Consider the following 22,889-nt stretch of genomic DNA (forward strand, 5'->3'; position numbering starts at 1 on the left):
CTACACCTGCTCCGCCGCAGTGAAGCGCTCTGCTCATTTCACAAGTCTTTTAATACGCAGTCCGACTTACTGAAAACATTAAATGCTGGGACGTAATAATTGCAGTCAGGCTATTATTTCCTAATTGTCACAGGAGTAACTCACCTTGTACCTAAAGTTATCATGAAGTACCTCTCTGTAATATCAATTAAGGATCGACCAGTGTGGGAGATTTTAACTGACGTTTCATTTATGATGCATACAAGGTATTCAGAGGAGGTGTCATGTGCGTGGGGTGACTGCCCTTGTCTTGTAATATGAGTTCAGAGTTCAACTACATTGTTTTTAGGCCAATGAATGGTCTGTTTACCACATTGGTTCAGACTGAAATATCTACTACTACTATTGGATGCATCCTGGTGATGCACTGACTTTATCTTTAGAGTCACTACTTGGTTGTCAGATTTGTTTGTGAAATGCTACATCAACAATCGGATTGATTGCCAGGGCACTGTATACAGGACTTCATGTTGACTTCAAGCACATTGCTGTGACTATCTTCTGACACTTCATCATGCACCAATCAAAGTTTTTACGTGTAAGTAAAAAATACACCTAAACATGACCTTCCAATTAGCCTTAGCTGTACTTTGTGAAGTAGTAAGTAGAAAATGCTAGCATGCTAAATTAAGATGTTGAACACTAGAAAAAATAGACCTGCCAAACATCAGGCTCGTAGGCTGCTGCCACACAAGGACGATAACGGAAAGGCACCGAAATCGTTATCAAAGAAGTCTAACGTCCACACGCAATAGGCACCAGAAAGGTGTCCGTCCACACGACACAGCTCGAACCGCTGGAGACGCTGTAGTACATATGCCGGGCCTGTAAGTGGCGCTGCACTTCTGCCACAAAATACACCAAAAGCAGCGGAGAAGACTTTTCACACATGCATGGTTGCCATGGTTGCCCTTCTGTTTATTCTCCGCGCTGGATTTAGCAGCAGAGGTGGGGTTTCGCCGGTCAACATGTCCGTCAAAGTTTAAATCTTCCGGACAAAATTAGAAAAGTGCCAGTCAAAGGTCTTCTTTGTTATGTATTGAGCTTTAAAACAAATGAATAACGACTCTATATAATAATATAAGAATAATACACGGAGGACGGAGCCTCTCTTTTCCTCCCCCTCTCCTGACAGCTCGTCAGTATCCGTGGTCTCATGCAGCTGGCTGATCCAGTAATGAGTGACCCGACAGTAAAAATAAACATATTTATAACTAGTTTAGGCAGTTTGAGAGGTAATTAAAATAGCTAAGGGTGACGATCTAACTTGAAGTGTGTGTGTGTTGTTCCGCTCAGCGCTCCATCACAGCGGGCGGAGCAGCAGGTTATCATGCAGAGCTGCGTGTCTCCTCTCCTGTCCGATTAGACTTCACTCGCGTTGATGTCCATATCGATCAAATCTAGCTGGAAGCTCCTGCTGGCTGCACTGCCTGCGAGATACCGGGACCTGGCTCCAAACACTGGGGCTATTGCGTCATCGTTAGCAGGAAATGATCGTAACAGGGTGTAATCACGGAGCCGTTTGGCCCCCCAGTGCGTTTCGTCCGCAGATCTAGCCACCTTAGGACCCGTTATCGTTGTCTGCGTTTCCATGTCGGCTTCGTGTGGCCGAACCGTCTATCTGATAGAGAACTGTAGCAGATACGACCGTTATTGTCCTCGTGTGGCTGCAGCCTTAGTGTTGTCTCACTGCCTGTAGTCAACGGATACATTTTGGAATCACAATCAGATGTTTTGCACAAAACTCCATATGTACTGTGACAGACATTCTGTACCTCGTGATACTAAACCTCCTATCCTAGCAACCTGCATTTCATTGAATTGTATTCAAATGTCTTGGTAATCTTATTCGCCAAACGCTTTAGGGTTGATAATATAGATGAACAAATATGAAAATGTCTGATTTATTTTCCCTTGAGGTCCCACTTTGGTCCCATATCAAACCACTACGGTAGACTCACCCCAGAATCAGAGATACCGTAAAGCGAAAATGTTCCTGGCCCCATTGTTCCCATACTGATACTTAATGATCATTACGGATGGGGGCCAATGAAACAGTAAATTAGAAGCCCAATTAACATTTTGGTGGCCCTCAGGGGTTCTGAAAGGTCCTGAAGGCAGAGGAAGGGGGGTGGGAGGAGGGGGAGGTTGGGGGAAACGCCCCGCTGGCTTTCTAATGTGAGGATGAGGAATTGAATGTGCGGGCCCCAGACAGCCTCAAGGGCCCTCGCCTCCACCCCTGCTTACTCTCTGAATACATGTTTAAAAACCCTGACGTCTCTGGTGGCCTGACCACGATAAGGAGGGACTAGATGACCTATGACCTGAAAATGTAAACTTATTCAAATATGGTGCCGTTTTAAAGACATATTTAGGTCTGAGACAAATGAATTAGTTGTGTGATTGACAGTTTTTGCTCCATATATATCCTATTTCCACTATTAAAATATCCATATGTACTGTTATCTATGGTTCCCACTTGATACAATGTGATCTCCATCTAGGCTGCTCCTAAAATGCATGTAAATGAGCAGGGAGTGAATGATCTATCACATGCCACTCATCTGCTATCTAGACAGTGATAGATAATGGAGAAGGGATAATTATAGTTGGGGAATAGTAGTAAAAATATTCTAATGGGAGTCCTGGGCTGTCAATTAATGATGTCTATTTGACTATTCTGCAGCTATTTATGCAAACTGCACAACTTCTTTACTCCAGTTTTTAAGGAATCATTTATATTGTTCACAATGACAAGGTTTTTTTTTCCTCATTAAAGTCACTGTTACATCTTAAGCGGTCTAATTGATACCTACCCTCTGACTCCTGCCATCCTTCCATGGCTATTATTGTTTATCGAATGCCGCTTTATTCATGTTTCAATCTACCTGTTTAAAATGAGTTTCAATTGGAGGCGATGGCGGCTTTGAGGATGACACTCTCACCGTCAATGCCAGGGAGGTGTGTGACCTTGTAAAGTGAAGGGAGAGATGAGGGAGGAATGAGCGGGGGGGGGGACATTAATGATGATATCTGGGCCTCCTTGGCAGACAAATATCCAAATGGCACCAATGATCCTAATACACCCAATTCCTTAACACACACAAAGAAACACATTTGAATCTCCTCTAACGAAGCGCCTCTCAATTACACCCCTCCATTACCATACACTCGTTGGGAGGAGGAATATGGAAATGGCTAAAAATGAAGGGGGTGACACAGAAAGAGCTAGGGGAAGGGGTGATGCATCCATCGAGCATCAGAATGGCTGATTCCCATGGTGAGTGCGCGGATGGGGGAGGAAGTTGAAACAGTGTTGGACTAATTAATACGGTGTATAGTAGGAGGGCTGGTGTGGGCTTTCACTAACTGTGACACCTGCTGACTCCTAAATGCACGTTGTGTTGTTTTAATATGACAATTACTCCCCCTCCCCCCCCCCCCCCCCCCAGGAATCCACCCGCACTCTCTTTAGAACCTTTTAACTCCGCTACAAATTGTATCTATGTATGCTCCCACTTTCGCATAAGAAATCAGTTCACTTTTAGTAAAAAAATAAATGCATATTTAAGCAGCTTGATTTGCGGTAATTTATGAGCACGTGACAGTTTAAGTTCTTAGGTCTCTTTGTTGTTTTCGTTAAGCAGAAAAACAGTCAGCAGATGTTGCTATGATTTGTCAGTGAACCTGTTGTAGTTGTGCATGACGGCTGTAATCACAACAGGGTGTGCCAATCTGTTCGCTAAATGATTGAGAATATGTGTAAATATCAAGTCAATGGAAATCTCAGTTATACTTTAAAAGCTCTTCACACTCCTTACACTTGGCATTGATGTAAACCTACAAGACCTTGAATGTATATTACTTTTATACTCGGCCTAAGTTAAGCATCTTTTTTTCCGGGGCTTCTTTTTATAAATATAATATTTAGTCAGGTATTCTTGTGCCGCATATCATTTCAGAATTAAAGGTGGGGTAGGTAAGTTTGGGAAACCGGCTCGAGATACACTTTTTGTTATATTCCATGGAATGCTCTTAACATCCCGATAGCAATGAATATCTTAAGTGCAAAAATGTCATCTGTGGAAGCCGTAGTACTGTAAAAATCACGACCAATCATCTGAGCCGGCCCGGCTAAAGTAACTGGATGGCCTACCTGCCTGTCAGCCTTCCATCTGTGCACAAACGTATCTCGTGCCCTCATTGGTCATGTGCGCGCTCGTGTGTGTTGGAGGAGGGGCTCTGTAAGGAAGTGGCAGATTTCTTCCGGCTGTGTATATTCAAATTCTAGCGCACTTGAGCTGGTTTCTCCAAAATTACCTACCCCACCTTTAAGGCCCTGTCACACTGTCCCGAAATTGACACCCGATGGACACACGGTAAAGGAAATGTTCAAATTCGGCTCTGATCGTAGCAACATCGGGCCATTCGTGAGGGCATCTTAAGCCATCGTATGACCGCCGGTGGAGTTTCTCAGGCTCCGGCAGCAACTTCATGAGCGGCAACTTCGTTAGGCACTCGTGAGGGCATCTTGTCAAATCGTGTCATCTTCGTGTTATCATCGGTGCATTCACATTCACTCTGATCGGGGCGAATGCCCGATGGCACCGATGATAACAAGATGCCCTCACGATGACCTTACGAAGGGCAAAATTGACACACGAATTCAACACGAAAATGAACCTCTGCAAGGTCCTTCGGCAAGATTTTGCCACCGCTCACGAAGTTGCTGCCGGAGCCTGAGAGACTCCACCGGCGGTCATACGATGGCTTAAGATGCCCTCACGAATGGCCCGATGTTGCTACGATCACAGCCGAATTTGAACATTTCATATTATGTAAATAACCCAATTTGTGTTACTGTGAAACTAAAAAGGATATAATATATTATTTTGAAGGAGAGTTGACAGGAAGTTGTTGTTGCTATGGAAACAACATTACGGAGAAAACGTAATATTTTCTACATATAAAGACGGAGAAAGTAAAGAACAAAGTCTGAAAATATCAGTACAGTATCATAGTACTTTAACATAATTGTTTGTTACTTTCGTTGCAGTTGAATGTCTTAAATGTAATGTAAATGTTGCCTTCGTGTGTGGTTCGGGGCCATCTTCGTGCGAAATTCACAATTCCATATTCGTGTGTCCATCGGGTGCCAACTTCGGGACAGTGTGACAGGGCCTTTAAAGGATGACAAGTATTGCTTAACTTTAAACCAAATCCAAATACCTCACTTTCGTTGAGCCTAGCATGACCTTTTCCAACATAAATCAAACGTTCATGAATTAGATATTTCTTTATATATCTAATTCAATAAACTGGTAAAACACACATTCCTACACTACTGTAAGTAACCACTTCAAAAAAATACCCCAACCGACTCCAGTGTTGACTTTTGTGAAGAGCCCTCATTGTTCACCAGTGGCAAATGCTTGTGTTTTTCATACAACATCAACAGAACCCAGTGAGGGCTCTCCTTTTTTCTTTGTAAGGCCCCAAGTGGATCTGGGCTGGACTTGGGGCCCCATGATGGAGAGAGGTGTCTCTGCAAAAGTGAAAACAAATGCTCTCCTTGGCTGGCGTGAGCTATGGCACTGTGAGGCTTTATTGTCCCGGCCAAGGTGATAAGGGAGAGTAATTGCGTATTATACTGTCCGAGAATGTCAGGTCCAAACTGAGCACGAGTGCCCAATCCATCAACACATGACGCTGTGTGTTTATGTGTGTGTATGAAACGGTGTCCTACACTGCACATGCTGCGCTTGCATGATGCATTATGTGCTTTCTTGTGCACATGTGTGTAAGTGTTTATGGATTAATGTCTGTATATCTGCAACCGTGAAGTCATATCAGAGATTTGTATGTTGGCAAAGGTTTGTTTATGTCTATGTTTATATGAATGCATGTGCATGTTTGCCTCTTCAGTACCCCATGTGTGTGTTTGTGTGTGTCTGTAGGCAGGTTTAGATAGAGCCTGTGAGCAGGTCAGGCAGCATCATTAATCAGAAGAGGGCTGTGTGTGAGTCTCTGAGCTGACATCATTACATCCTACACCCTGCAGTAGCTCACTGCCCTATCTGAACCGCCCAAAGACCCACACATTCCTACCCGCACACACAAATATTACTATACCTTTCATACTATTACTAAAAGATACATCATGCATAACAGCTGTCTTAGGACACCTCAGATATGAAGCAAAAGAGTGACAGTAAAAGAATGATCTAAAAATAAACCTTACGTTGTTTCTTACCCTCGAAAAAAAGTATATATCCCGCCTTGCTTTCACCAATGCGTTACAGTTTCCTCTCAATTTGCTTCATTGTGGCCACACATTAATAAACTTGCAGGAATTCACCCATTCATAACCTGATTAAGACCAAAGCAATTACACTATAGGTGGTTTGAAAAGTCATTGAAAGTACACTTGTTAACTCCCTTTTCTTCAAGAGATGATTTTACAGCGAACTTAGCAGGCCTGTAGATTCATGCACAGTCTCACAATGAGCTTCATCCACTGCTACCGTCACCACCAACACATCCAACCCGATCTATCCGTGTGTCGCTTGGTCTGTTTCAAGAGGCGTATTTAGGCAATGAATGCTTTGAGAGTGTGTGTCATCATTGCCACAAAGTAAAACAAACCTTTCTGGGGAAAGTTGCCAAGTGGTTTATTTCGTGTTTCCTCCCTCATGACTCTCGTCTTTTAATCATTTTTTTTATGTTTCTATCTATTCCAAAAAGCAATGAGGCCCTCTTATCTTTGTTTGTCTCCCCCAGATCTAACTGTGCTGAGAACATCCGGAAGCACATTCTCCATACGGGCAAACACGAGGGCGTGAAGATGTACAACTGTCCCAAATGTATCCATGCCACCAACTCACCCATGGAGTTCCGCAACCACCTGAAGGAGAGCCACCCAGACATTGAGAATCCAGACCTTGCCTACCTACATGCAGGTATCTAATTGTTCGATTTCTACTCTCGAATCCCTGTTCATAGAAAAATTCACCTTTATCCCTAATGAGAAGTCTCTAAGGAGTAAGACATATATTTAGAGCATTGCCTTGATGACAGTCCTCAGAACGTTTGTGTTTGAAGGGCATTGGAGCTCCATGCTTACAGGAATGTCTAGCCTGAGTTTAACCGTGAGGGGGGGTTGCCCATTCCTACCAACGTTTGAGTATATTATGGGAAATATAGGATCCAGAGTTTCCTGTGCTTCTTTGCTTCTAGGGACTAAAGGTAAGGATATATCATCTATTGCTGTTGCTGCTCTTTACCAATCTTTTTTTTTTGAACATTATGAAGGTGCCGGAGGAAATCAGGAAGTGCACCTTTAAGTTCCTATGTTGAGGATAGCTTGGAACATATTGTCTATCTCGTGTTTTCCCATTGTTTCTGCCATTTTGACCATGTAACTTTCCATTGTCTGACCTACCTCTCGAAACTTCTTCGTTTTGATTCTTAACTTGAACTCAAACATCGACGCACGCACATACAGTATACCGAAAGATAAATAAACGTTTGGATTCACTGTATTCGACCAGCTGGCGGACCCAACTCCCCTGCCCAGGCGCTATCATTCCACAGAGGTCAGATCTTCCAGAATCCTTGAGCTTGTTTCTCGTCTATGCTTCGAGCCCTGCTATTCAATGCTGATGGAGGGCACCCAGACACAAAGAGGCAGCACTCGAAGATTGCCCGTCCAGCCATCCCTGCCACTCACTCAGGCCACGGAGACAGATGAAATCTTGTTCTTCCACTATTGGTTCCTTTGTATCCCAGTGTTCCTCCTTTGTCCTTGAAGGCCACCAAATCCAATCGCCAGAGTGCTTGTCCTTCAGGGGAGCAGAGAGGACAGCCTTTATCCTGTTATTCCTTTGACCTTACATAAAGCAGTAGAGTAGGAATAGAGCACCATGGGGAAAAAGGCCAGGCAGGGACATTTCTGGAAAATGGCTGTATTCTTATTTCCTAAACTAAATGGAGTGTCTTTGTGCTGACTCTGAAAAGTTTATCAATCTGGCTTATTCTTTGTCGGTATAATTTATTTTCTTCCAATTCAATGACCAACTTCTGTCTTTGATCTTCTTTACTTCCATGTCCTAACCTCTCGTCGCAACCTTTTTACCTTCAACTTCTCTTAAAACACCTTCTTCCTTCATATTCTCCATACCCTCTCACCTTTAACCAAAGCACACCTTTACGCTTCTTCTTACCCTTTCACCCCTACCATTTCCCCAACCTCTGTTTGTCCTTATGCACAGCTGACCTTTTGTAGAATAAGATGCATTTTGTTGAATGTTGTCCACCTTTGTGTGGCTTGTTAAGAAAACTATAATCATCCAGAGTAAAGAAGGATACTTCTCTATCCACGTCAAAGCCAATGCTGTGGCCTCATCTTAAAGGTGGCTATTATCTTACTGTGATTCCACACAGCTAAGAAAGCAGTATGGGTTTCAGTTTTCAGTGTTATGAGTGAAGGTCAGATCTTGTCTGGAACTTGTCTTTCAGTCATCCGGGGAAAACATATCCTTCTCCTTCAGTCAAGTTAAGCAGCATGTTTTCAAGATGTCATCATGATGCTCTACTTCATATTCTGGTCACAACATACCACAGACATGAACCCAAAGAATGACAGCAAAAGTAATTAACTCAAAATACAGCTTATGGTGTTTCTAACCCGAGAAGATGAAAATGTACAGATCCTACTTTGCTTTTGACAATGCATAACAGCATCCTTAAAATGTGACTTCATTGTAGCAACACGTAAATATACTATTGCAGGACTGCAGAAACTCTGGCCCTAACCCTAACCCAACCTGATTAAGACCAAAGCAATCAAACTGTAGGTGGTTTGGAAAATCATTGAAAGTACACTTGTGATCTCTCCCTCTCTTTCAAACCAGGGGAAAAGGAGGTGGGGGTGGTAGCAGGAAGAGCAGTGTTTTATCTAAGTAGACAGAACGAGACCAAAAGAAAGAGACAGGGGGAGAAAAGATTAAGAAGGTAGATGTTGAATTAACCTGCTTGTGATTGCTCTCTGTCAGAGTGGCACCAGGGCCAGCAGCGAGAAGCAAATCATCTGTGATGGCCCTTCCCGCTGTTCCCCCTTTGAAAGACACAGATCAAACGCACACTAGTCTCTTACAGCCCCTTGCGCCGGATTGATTGACACCCGAACGTCTCCACCGCCGCTCTGTCTTTCCATATCACCCTCTCCCTCTCGCTCTCCTTCTTCCCTTCTTTATTCAGCGTCGCACTTCCAAATTAAAGCCCCTTCTCAAGGATGAAAGCAGAGGTCCTTTGCAAACGAAGGAAGAGAGGGAATTAGACCCAGCTAGTGATGGAGGGGAATGATGATTAGAATTAGAGGGGGGAAAAGGAGGTTAGATGTGTGCGGAGAGAAATGTTGCTGATGGGACACATTTTAATAAAATGTTAATGACAATAGTCTTCCTTGTGCGATCTGCACAGAGATACGCCGGGAGAAGTGGCGTCGAGATCTCGGCTGAGATAGCACTGCAGCAGAAACAGGGCTACAGGTAGCTCGGAGTGCTGCGACTTTGTTAAAGTACCCCTCTGCTTTCTTTCTAGTTAAAATGCTGCCCGTACCCTATGACTGGAGCAGCTTTGGGAAATCGTACATTTCCTTCTTCCTTTGCTATCTCCCACCAGCGAGGTCAGCCGTGGTTTCAGGGCAATGGCTTTGTTAAATCAGCCTCCTGTCCTGTTCAGTACCTAAAAACTATATTAAAAACACACACACACACACACACACACACACACACACACACACACACACACACACACACAAAGGTGAGCTTTGTCAGAGCATCTTTATCCTACGTTTTTAAATTGTGAAACATTTCCCTTATGTTCAACCAAGGTTATAATTGCACGTCTTGGGGGCATAGCGATCAAATGCTTTGTAATTAGCTAACAGCGACTCAGTACTTGGATCTGCTGCTTAGCGCCCTAAAAAGATAAAACAAATAAATAAATAAACTTCTCGGAGGCATTGTTTCTGCCTTATGCAGATTCTATTTTCCTTAATAATGCATGATGGATGGCTCCTGTGGAGGGCTGGAGGAGACCTGGCCTTGTAAGTGATGATCTTAATACACAGTTACAACCACGGGCAAATTCATTTGTTTGCATATATTTTTCCTTATTAAACAAATCTGCAAACAAATATGGGTTTGGATGGCTTTTACTTAAGTTATGCATCTGCGCGCTTCCCCGGCTCCCCTCCCTCGCCTTCACCTTCTGTTCATCATGTAATGAAACATTACTCTCCTGAGTTTTACTTGCGTATTGTGTTACCGCGGCGTGTTGCATTGTGGACGACAGGTGTGTGTGTCATGCAAATGTGTCCTGGTATCCCGGCGCATATGACACTGTGTCGACGTTGTGAAAGAACCCACAGACACCGACGATAAAATCAACATCTGTTTCTAATAACAATGTGTTATATGTGACACGTTTCTGTCAGGAAAATATGTGAAAAAAACAAAGCATCACAGTTCTTTGAGAAAAACACCTACAGGACATCAAGGCGTCAGCGCCAGTGATGAACCTGCGTCTTTGTGTCACCGTCCTTATGTTGCTCGCACATGATAGGCATTAATGAAAAAGGTAATTGTGTTCCCTAAAATGTAAAGTCAGATTAACAGGGGGGCTCATTGTGCTGATGCTGTCAGAGCATAGCTTGTTTTACTTTGACTAGTATCTTACAAAGTTCAAAATTAGGGATGTGTTGGCTTTACATAAAGCAAACCAGTAAATCAAATAGTTTCCCCACTTTAGTCAAGTGTCAAAGCAGTATAAAACATTGTATGCAGTTTTCTGAATGTGTTGCAACACGAGGAGTTTAACGATTCTAAAAGTCTATGGTTGGGTTCAGTCCCGGTTTTATTCCATCGTGTAGGTGGGTGGAGATTATAGTTGTTGTTGTTTTTTAAATCAAGTTCACACACCAGGTTCATTTGAGATAAAGAGACACGTTGCCATCAACTGACTTCTCAATCTCAATTTGATTAGCCAATTAAGATCTAATGCATATGGCCTGAACATAACATGATGTTGCTTTGTGCGGTCAAACTATGTCGTCATTTCAGTTTTTACAAAACAAACTATTTGTGCCTCCGGGGTTTTTCTAGAAAAATATAGTATGAGGGCATTACTGAGGCGCTGATCTTTCTGAATATTTTAATCTTCTTTTGAATACTTTCTCCGCGGATGTAAACAACAACGCAACGTCAAAGCTCCGTCTATGCCGTCTGGCGTTGTATTTGACACCATTTTCATATTTCTTGAGTAGTTATACAGTTTTTGACGAACAGAAATATGATTTTTGGTGTGAGGGCGCAGCGCCCCGGTTACCCGGTTAAGACAAAACCCTGGCCTCTATTTGTTGTTTTGTCTCCATCATATCTAATTTCCCTGCATGTAGAAACTTGAAGATAAGCTCATGCCAGTGTCGGGGTGTTAATTGGAGAACTCCCACATGGAGGAACACCTTTCAGCTTCATCCGGTCTTGAATGGTTTACTCTGGGAACTGAAGTGAATTGTTTGAGTTCCTAACCCCAAATCCTTCTTCTGCCCCTTCATCCCACCCTTTTCTCTCTGGCTGCTCTGTGCTTAATACCACCGTCATTCCCTTCACACACTCCACATGTAGTCTTGGTTGAGTTATTACAGTTGAGAAGCGTCTGCTCAATGCCAGTGTGTCCCAGGAGACATGCAACACAGGTTGTCTGTGAGTGTTTTTGGGGGTTTAGCTAAGCGGTTTAGGGGAACATGCACACTGCCGGTTGCATGCATCTCAGCAAACCAATACAGGGCCCGTCTGGGCCGAGCAGGCAGCAAGTCCTGCATAATGAGCTGCTCCAATGAGCGTGAAAACTCCCCGACCGGCTGCATTTATCACACATCAGCCACAACAAACTGCCTTTTGTTTCATCCCTTTTCTTCCATCCTCTTTCTCCTGGCATCAATCTGAAAGCCTCCGCTCAGCCATTTAGTGGCCATTCCGAGCCTTGACTGACAAGTCCCATCCAATCAGTGCGGAGACGTCGAGGCAGTAGGTTTCCGTCTGCTTCCAATGTGAAGTGATGTCTACATTGTGTTTTTAGCCACCTTTAGGCCATCGCAGACTGTTCCACCCGGTAATTGATGACTGGAAGTGGAGTGTCATTGCCAGACTGGGTCAACCTCTGCCTCTGTCTGAGCCTCTGGACAAGTTCTGTCACTGTCACCACATTTCAGGCAGATTGATGACACTTGATATATGCTCCCTGCTGTTGCAATGGCACAGTGAGGTGCTTGCTTATGATGCACTATTCTGAAAAGTTGCAGATGGCTTATGTAGGGCACAGCCTAACATTTACAGTGTACACAGAGGTTCAGTCTGCATACGCACTTATTCCTAAGATATTGAAAGTTGGATGTTCAATGGCACAACAACAATAATAAACAGTTTTCAAACCACACGTAGTGTAGCTACAAAATCATTAAACAAAACTAAATGAACTTCTTAACCTAACCCTATTGGCTTAAGAAGTTAGTGTGCAAATATATTTGTTCAGATTCTCCATCTCCAACACTATTCTAAAAACCTACATTGTTTGTATGCACTACACCAATTGTAAATCTTAATATCATTTATATGAATTACTACTCTTCAGACATCCTAAAAGGTTATCAAAAAAAGTAGCTGTATGTTTTGAGATATTTGTCTTAGAACACTTTAGTATGCTTTCATGTGCCCATAGAGTACTTAGACAGAAACACACACACACACACACACACACACACACACACACACACACACACACACACACACACACACACACACACACACCTCCTGTGAGTGACGTGGCGGCGGGGATGCTGGCGGGCAGGGCTGCTCCTCCTGTATGGGACAGTGAATATGGGACCAGACAGGCCGCCGGCTCCTATAAAGCCTCATCCATAATTCAATCCTCCTTCTCCCCCCCAATTCAGACACTGTACATATCTAGCTGCAGCTAACAGCAAACGTGTCTACCGGAAGAATGAAAGACAGACAGAAGAATAAGAAGGATTGGTTATTAATGAGAAAGTAAAACAGAAAACCTAAAGAATACGATAACCCTTCAAAGAGAGCTTGATCTTCACGTTCAGCACGACTTGCCCCTTCTTGACCTTTACCGAGTCAACGCTGCTCCTAGTACCAACATGTTTTCCCTTATCTACTCCCTCGTTGGCTGAAGTGCACTTCTATTATCTCCACCACGACCTTTTGCCCCTTTTTAGTGTTCCAAGGACCCTCGTCTTCTTTCTTCGCCTCTAGCCCCCGCGCGTCGTCTGTTTTGGTGGCTCACCAAACGTCTCAGCATCTCTAATTACCAACAGGCTCAACTTTCCCAACTACACAACCAATTACCAACGCTTTAGCCCAGCCCAGTCCCATGTTTCCTGATCCAGTGGCCTATTAGGGCCCCTTATTTCTCCCCCAGCATAATTGAATCCCCTGGCTGCTCATCAGTGGGCTAATTTAAGCCAATGTGCAGAGTTGGTAATCAGAGGGGCTGCCTATTACACTATCAGACCCCAATTAAGTGCCCTCTTATTTCCAACATAACAAGCCACTATCACTGCCGCTGTTATCGTATTTCCCTATTTAGTGCACAGTTTTGTTTGGGTACATCTGTGGTTTGTTTAGAGAACAAGGAGGAAATAAGTGGAAGAGAAGAGTTTCAGTATTACATTGACCTCTGGTTCAGATGGGGATCTAAAGACTGTCGATGAAGAAGAAAGACACTAATTAGGGTGACAATCCAGAAAGCTTTCCGATTTATATAATCCAGTCGTTAGGATGTTTCTGTCCAAAAAAACCTTTACCTTGAAAGCTCTGTGACGTACTTGGTAGTACCAAAACGTATTTATTCAAAAAAAATGCACTATTAAGAAAACATGGAACACCTTGAGGCAACAAAGCAAGAGTTTTATTTAAAAAAATATTCCTTCTTTCCCGAACTTAATGATGAAGCTAATGAGTCAAATTCAAGCATCTCATTACCATATGTATGCGGAGATGTTTTCAGCACATTACTCGTGTTCAATAAGTGCTCACATCACCAAAATCTGGTTAGTACATGTATGAGCAGTTAAGAATGCCATTTCCAAAATCTGACGTGCCTAAATGCTGCTTACACTTGACAAACAGATTTTAAATGGAAAAGGGTCAGAGATCAATGCCTACAGCACCAGCACCTCTTTCTATCCTCACACAAATACAGAATATCTCACCTTTTTTTTTTTTTAATCTCCTCTTTTCTTATTCTCCCTCCACTTTCCCCCCTCTGTCCTGTCTTGGTGACTGGTGCAGTTGAGGGGAGACAGAGTGTGAAAGAAGCCCACGGAGGGCTGATGAGGACTGTCTTAGCAAAGCGTGTCTCAAATCTGGGCCTGCAAGCATTTGAGTGGGTGTGTGTACATCTCGCCCGTGTGTGTAGCAAGAAATAGTCTGCGAGCGTGTGTCCAAGTCTGAGTGTGTGTGTTTAGTGTTGGTGTCGACTCCCCATAGCCTAATTAAAGGGCGAGGAAAGCCACTCACTGGGAGATTAAACCTAAAAGGGTAAATTAGCACTCAAAAGGGGTGTGGCAAGTTCACACATACGCACAGGCCATGAAATCTGTTCTGACACCTGTGGAAAAAAACAAAAGAAAGAAGAGAATAAGGAGGATGAAGGGAGGAGGAACATGTGTGTTCTTCTATAGCAGAGCTCTGGGTCATGTATCTGTTGAGATGAGAAAGTGAACGTGCACTTTATTCTAAATGATAGAATAAATAGGTTGTCCGATCAGATATTGGAATTGTCTTTATGAATGTACTTACTTATTGTAAATCACTTTGGATAAATGTCCCGCTTATATAAAATCATGGGTTAGTTAGTTTTGGCTTTACTTTCTGCATTTAATAATGTGTATACAATGCGCATCCATTGCACGTGGGGACAAGTGACACATTAAAAAGGATGACACAGCAGATAGAGATAAACTGTCCCGAGAGTCAAAGCAGGCTTTACGTTAGAAAGTCCCCAAACCTTACAGTTTTCATTTATCATTTTTATATTCTAAATATTTAAACATAAAGAGTGCTACAAGGACTTCACAGTCAACAGCCTCTTACATTTTGACTTTAACCTTTTATGTTTTGTATATATACATACTGTATATATATTTGTTTTAATATTTTATTGGACATTCTACTTCAACCTATTTTGTTTATTTAAAAATATGTATTTTATTTGTATTGCACACAATGTGTACCTAAATGTTTTGTTATATTTTTTATTTTAAAATGCAGCAGCTGTCACTAAACCCTATGTCTGCCTGGGATAAATAAAGTCATCTGATTCTGATTGATTGATTCTGATTTAAACACATTTAAATCAAATTCCGCACTTGTAGTCATACATTCATTCAAATAGCACGGTTCGGACAGATTTAGGTTTCTTCAAATGAGTGACCTTCGACACACAGTTTGCAGTAGTTTATATGTGACTTGAAGCAGACACACGTCCCATTATCGGTCATCTTCGCATCAGTCAAATATCCCACAATTCCACAGCGTGCATGAACACCTCTGTCTGCACTGATATCTCTTTATAACTGCAGCCATTCTCTTCTCTCAGCTTGTTTTCTGCCTCTTTCTTCTGCTGCCGTACGATGTCTTACCCCGTGTGTGTTGTTGTGTGTGTTATGAGAGTGAGTGATGTGACTTTGGGCCAGCAACTGAGCTCTGCCATGCTATCCGTCTCTCTATCTGTCTGTTGTCTCTTCTGTCTTCTCCTCCTGTTTGACTGCTATCAGACAAGTGTGTTGTTTCCACATAGTGTGTGTACATGTCATCTGTCAGTGTCTCGCTCCAGAATCAGACATCTAGCTGAGCATCTCAGCTTGGCACACACACTGTATAAAGCTGCACACACACACACACACAGAACTGCATCTCCAATCTCATTCGCCCCAAGGAATAAGAGCGTATGTATAAGATATTTCACATGTGTGTTTTTGCCAATACACGCACACTCTTACATGTCTTTCTGTTTGCGGGTGTAAGAAAATAGATCTTGGTTCTGTCACGGCTGGGCCTGCAGGCATAAGAGGCCTTAACGGATGTCTCTCTCAGTGACACACACACAGTGTCTCTCACACACACACACGGACACGATTCGAGTCCCAGACCCCTCTCCCTCCTGGACTCGCTGTGAGGAATACAGATTCAGGTTCCTCTCTAGATAGCGATCAGCCTCGCCGTGGCTTCAGAAATGCTATCTTCACTGGGCGGCTGAATTGATAATACACCCCCCTACACATTTTATTACAAAGGCCCAGTTTGTAAAAAGGTAATCATTTACTGTTGCTACTATCTCCCCCGAGCCATACATCTTCTGTCTTCACAGGACAAAGTTCTCCCGCTGCTACCGATGCAGTTTTTTCACCTTTTTTTTACTTTGTTCACGGCTACTTTTAGGTTTATCACCTCTTGCCACATCAGAGTTTTTACACATCCAACAAATTTACCTTTTATAATTACATCTTCTTTTGTCAAATGTATGTATTGTGTAAGCATGCAGTGTTTGTAATGGGCAAAAAGGCAAAAGAGTGACAAAGGCTAATCCCTTTGGGCACATAGCGGAATCCAATGCCAAGTACCAAAATCTCATCATTTCAATTATCATATTTATTCATTATCTCACTGCCAGGCTTAATGCCGTCTCTCTCCCTGCTCCTGCTGTACATTAATCTATTTTTTCTAACTCCATCGCTCTCTCCACTGGCGACATGTGAGCCTGTCAGTCACATTGATTGACAGCATTCAAGTGGCCTCCGGAAAAGCAGCTCATTTCTCTTTTCCTCTTTTTTTATTTCCTCTTCTGGTCCAACATTGTGCCGGTGATGCCGCGGCCTTATCAGGAAACCCAATTTAATGCCCACAAAAAGGAGATGCCACTCACTCTGACTGACAGCTCTCAGATTTGCCGGCTGCAGTGAAGGGATTTCCTTTTAGTTGTTATGTTTTCCTTTTCTTTTTGTACCGCTGGAGATTATTCCATTGCACGTACGTACACGTACACAAAGACGTAGTGGACGGATCAGGCTTGCTTCCTCGTCTCCAAACCGTTTTGTTTGCTGTTGACCTTGGCGGTGATTTAGAGTGACGGACGGTCCTGTTTGCCACACAGCGGGTCAAGTCGATTCTTGTGAACATCTTTGTTTGGGTAATTGTTTTATTCTCGGGGGACGAACTCTTAAACGGAAAAAAACACATGATTCATGCAGAGATTGCTCTTGTTTTGTGTTTGTATGCACTCGTGCTGAGGCAGGATTTCTATGAACATTACATGTGGGATGTATGAATGTATGTTCATCTCCACTGAGTGCTTTTACTTCCCCCTCCCTGTCGACATAGACACAAGAAAAATGTGCCTTAGTTTGATATGCATTCAAAAACGCGTGTGCATGTCATCATATGTGAGTTTTTGCATGCCCCTGTCTGCATGTGAAGCTTGTGCTTATGTGTGTGTGTCAGCTCTCATGCGTGAGTATGTGTGTGTGTCGAGTATGACCTCCGAATCCTGAGGCTTATCGTGGCGGTGTTCCACATTATTGATAGCGAGCAGAGATATCGACAGGCCGAGCGCCGGCAGCTCGCTGCCGCGCAGGCAAGCGGGATGGGACTTTGATATGACATATTGTGCGTCTCAGCACAAGCCATAAATAATTCTGACACGTTTTTTGTATGCATGGGAAAGTCCTTGATTCAGACTCCCATAAAAATAAACTTCTATTATGGAAGGTATTTGTCAAGTGGGTGCGTGATGGATGGCCCGGCGTTTACCCTGTGGCAGAACGATGGGTTATGGATGCCCGCCGCCCCTAGCCGGGGGGGAGGAGTCGCACCCAGCAACGCTGACACCAGAGTAATTACTGCCCTCCTCACCACGGCAACGGAGGGAGGGAGGAGGTGGTGGTGGTGATGGGGGGGGTGCTTTATACACACACCTGCACCTCCCTCCGTCCCTCCACACTGTCCTGAAGAGAAGAGGGTGATGAAAGCTGTAAGGGCGGTGATCATTGGACAAAGATGGATGGATGGATGGAGAGATAGATGGTTGAAACGGATAATTAGACTTTGATATTTATTTATTAATTGACGCACTGCACCCCTCCCCTTTTCTCATGAAGATGTTACACGTCATATTTTTTTCAACATTGCTGCGCCTAATTAGTTCGGACATTTTTGCTCGATTGCGGAAAACCAATGAGCCTCTGGCATGGTCAGGATTACACTTCTAATTATTTTATTATTATCTTCTCTCTTTTTTTTAAAGCTGACACAATCTTTGGGAATCAAATATGAAACACATTACAAATGTCCCCTTTATTGGACATAAAGCATTACAACTAAATATATAGGCATTAGGCATCAATACTATATACACCCAACATGAATAGAAACTAAAAAGTGGCGGCAACAAAAAAAGTTTATCCAATACAAAGTTTGGATTTGGTTTCTCTGTTTTAATATCATTGTACATTTGTACGTATCTACTTTTGGGCAGTTGATTGAACAGAAATAGCCATTTCAAAATGCCAGGACAATAAAAGACCAAATGATTAGGTAATCTAAGTTTTATGTTGCAAAAGTTGCAAATACTTTATTTCTCTCTTTCTCTTTCAGACCTTAACATTGTGCCATTTCTAAGAAAACCTTAATGTTTAGCATTGTGCTCAGTAATCTAGTAGAAATATGAGCTAATATTCACAGAGCTAAAATGTAACACTGACACCCACCATGATCAGAGCTGGTACACTTTGCCTTTCAATTAATTATTTACTAATGTAAAGGTAAAACCTATTCTTTAATTTAGTTGTATTAGTATACACTTTAATGTTTTACAGCTTGATCTGATGAGAGCAACCTACAAAATAAAAAGCGAGAAAAGGTGTTTGTCAGTTTGCATACATTCACAAGCTTACTATATGTCCATGCATCTTATTGTTGGCACTCTTATGAATATGTACAGCCGTTTGTTGGTGCTAATGAGCACATGTGCGCGTGTGTGTGTCAATCTGTGGCCACAGCAGCCAGATTGAGCTGAGGCCTGGGTGCCATCTGAAGAAGAGGAGGAAGGTAGGCGTGGGGCTAGGAACAGGTGAAGGATGGGTGCTCTCGTAACCGCCGCTATCCCCCACTACCCTGCGTGGGTGTGCGGGTGGGGGCCACGGTGGCAGCCCGTCGGTGGGAGTGACACCTGTTCACCGCTGATCACCTCTTCATCATTACAGCTGCTCTGCTTACTTCGCCTCAACCTTTTCCCTGCCTTCCATCTCCGTGGATTTCCCTCCTCCACCTGAGCAGGCGGCGTGGAGGAGAAGCTCGTCACAGCAGGCCGGGGAGCATCGAGTTGGACCGGTCCAGATGTTTTTTTAACACGCAGCGAGGGAGGAGGGTTTTGTCAGGACAAAAACTCAGACAATTACTGTAACATCAGCAGATTGCCTCCGTGCCACTAAGGCTGCCGTTAAGTGAGATGATTGCTACAAGATGGTGTGTATAAGTCGAATGGCACGAGCCACGCACATCTTCCAGAACACAGGTGTACACAGACCTACAATGGGTTTTCTGTACATCCTGCTGTTTGAGAAACGGTCATTTCACCTTTTTTGTTAGTATGCTAATTATTCCAAAGTTCAACATTAAGATTCAGTTTTAAAAGAGGAGTTAAAAGTGTGCTAATATCCTATACTATACAGATGCTGAGAATAATGCAACTTTTTAAGGCATCTTTCAATCAAGTCCATGAATTCAGGAAATCAAACACACCACCAATATCAAACTGTTCTAACCTTTATGCCTCTGAAGCCTTTTACATAAGGAAACAACTGTTACATCATATTGCAATCATTTCAAGGCAAACACTCATTAAAGTTTTGTATCAAGCTAAATAGCTGCTAAACCATCACACAGCGTCCACTACGACCCTTGCATACAAATGCAAAGCAAGCCAGGCAGTATTAAGAAATGCCTGTTTACATGGATCGGTCGTGTTTAACCTGGTAACCCTCTCACAAGGTCCAGATAGGCCGAGTGAAGCCGCTGTCGGCCGCCACAGATGAGGGGTGAGCGCGAGGAACGGGCCTCGGTCAATAGGCTTAGAAGACCATCAGGGACTATTGATTGTGGCGGACAGTGAGGCCAGCTCTGCACTAATTGTTTCTTTACTAGCCTGTGGCAAAGACAACAGACACGGGCAGGGACTCATGAATCTTACATCTGTTTTGTTGCGAAAGCACCGGGAGTTAATAGCCTTTGATTACCGAGGGGTTTGTGTGTGAGCATGGTTGTGTAGGTGTGTGTGGCTCCGGACGCGGCACGTATAAGAACGTATTTATGCAAGACAGAATTGGGGGTGTAAAAAATGCTGGTAAGATTTGTTTTCTGAACATTTATGCTTTTGTTGAATTTTACTTCTGCTACGGAATTACTTTTTAACATGACAATTTGGTAGTTAGCATACCCTTACAGCCAATACCATCTGTAGTTTTGTATTTGCAGGAGAACTTGAAAATGATTTGTTTTGTTCAGGGTATGAATAGTTGTAGTAATAGTAAGTAATAGTAGTGTGAATATAATGCAGTTATACCTCGATTAATGTTCTTATTGTGCAATGTCAATGTGTGCTTCGTTTTAGTTCTAGGGTTCGGGTGCTACTAGGTATTTAATGTGGAACTTGTAGCATTTCAGAAATTAATGACTATATTACAGTATATTAATTGTGATGCTTTGATATAATCGTTTTAATACTTCAAAAAAACATAAGTGTAAACATTGTAGGTTGATGAGAAAAGGAGTGGTGCCTGAACCACTGTAACGGTAATGACCTTGAATTAGCTCTTCACCTGAAATCCCCGTGTACACGTCACTCTGAGTCACTTACATTAAATATAGCTCCCTATTTAACTGCTGTAGGAATCATTTCAGTGCAGCATTTACACAATGACACCATTTCTGCTCACCCGAACACACCCCCTCCTTGACCCGTGCATCCAAGAACAGTTGTACTGGTTTACAGGCCATGCCCTGTACTGGACTTATATCTGCTGTTCTAACCCCCGCTGCAGTGGCCAGGCTGAATGCAACGTGCATGCGGTTTGTTTATTGCATACAGCAGCAGAGTTTGTTTGTGGCCGGCTGTCAGAGCGGCCTTCCCATTGTGATGAAAGACACTTGGACCTTCCCATCCATTTCACATTTGCTCCAATCAATTATTCAACAGGACAGCCAATTAAAAATGAGGGAGAGCGGTCAGGGCCTCGCCCCCCGAAGGCCGCCACGAGACAACTCTCTCTGTGAATAATTGGTGCAATTAATTTAGCATTGAGCAATAAAGGACTTCTCACTCTCCCCTCCTGCTCTATCGCTCTGTCTCTCTCTCCCTGTGTGCTGCAGAAGCCCTCAACACACCAGTCATTACAGACACACATCACAACAACACACACACACACACACACACTGCAGCAGTAATAATAGTGGGAACATTCGCGACCTATTGTATAACACGCAGGGATGCAGGTGAGGCCATTTGCCCTCTTTTTAATTGAACAATATCCATTTTGGAATGTAATAAATGAGTATGAATCAAAAAGCATTGAACAGACATTTTGGTTTTATTGGTGGATATTTGCTTTATAATGATCACCAGCTGGAGGTTATGCTTTATCTCGCTTGTTATTTCCTACCGCTTTATCACTTGAAATGTAGTCACACACTAAGGAAAACACAGCTGTGCCCTACGGGACACCCACAAACATTCCAGGGTCGCAGCAGGAGAGAATCTGAACTAGGTTTCAGGAGCGTTGGTACGACCGTTAATGATTGCCATACAACGGAATTATTCCATTTACTTGATTCTATAAATGTCTCCCTCCTATTGTCCCTTATCTGCAATTATGGTTAATTTGCTACTGCCCTCGTGAGCTGGTAGCCTGTACACTCACACACACACACACACACACACACACACACACACACACACACACACACACTAATAAGAACACTCAGGAGGAGGGTAATAGTGACAGCTAAATTCTGCAACAGCTTTGATTTATACAATCACAACCAAAGTATAACGACAGACCAACATCCTTCTTCTTATTCCCCTCCCCCCCTTTCCTGCTTTATCATTCTCTCGTTATTGATCAATCTCTAACTCCTAGTATAACCCTACCCTCCCCTTCTTCTTACAACCCGCACCCCACCTCTTTTGATAGCTAGATTGACAGTTGAGTAATTTCACTGTCAGTGCTGACTGACGCATGGTAATGGAAAGACGTTTCAGAGCGGCATTACAACACAAAATAATTTGCAATTTACCGCTCATCAAAAGCACCCTTACAAAAAAATAAAGAGAGCAAGGGAGGGATGGGTAAAGAGAAGGGAAAAGGGTGGAGATGAGGGGAAACACAACAGTGGATTTATGGCTTCAATTACTGATATTTCACATTTAGTTTAAAGCGACATGTTTTTGTAATATGACAGGCTTCACTGGATTTGAAAACCTCTTCAGACCTCTCCACTCTCCTCTTCGGGTTTTTTTTTTTTGCAACCCATTTCTCTTCTATCTTGCCATGGAGATAATGAAAGGGCAAAACAAGGGGGTGGTGGGGGGGGGGTTTGAGGAAGAGAGTGATAGCTGTGGCTCCTGAGCCTCTTTAGAGAACCAGAGAGGAAGGAAGACGAAGCCTGGAGCTTTGACTGCAACTCACCCCATCATTCACTGGATGGGCC

The 22,889-nt window shown here is 43.1% G+C and overlaps 1 protein-coding gene across 1 annotated transcript in view; it reads left to right on the forward strand.

Annotated features, from left to right (window-relative positions):
* Nucleotides 1–22,889, forward strand: part of znf407 (zinc finger protein 407) — a 145,260-nt gene that overhangs the window by 96,105 nt on the left and 26,266 nt on the right. The window contains exons 8-9 of the mRNA XM_071206044.1: nucleotides 5,997–6,000; nucleotides 6,820–6,998. Coding sequence (XP_071062145.1) covers nucleotides 5,997–6,000; nucleotides 6,820–6,998 — 183 coding nt within the window. The remainder of the gene's footprint in view (nucleotides 1–5,996; nucleotides 6,001–6,819; nucleotides 6,999–22,889) is intronic.

This window comes from Pseudochaenichthys georgianus, chromosome 16 (genome assembly GCF_902827115.2).
Source record: "Pseudochaenichthys georgianus chromosome 16, fPseGeo1.2, whole genome shotgun sequence".
Lineage (NCBI taxonomy): Eukaryota > Metazoa > Chordata > Actinopteri > Perciformes > Channichthyidae > Pseudochaenichthys > Pseudochaenichthys georgianus.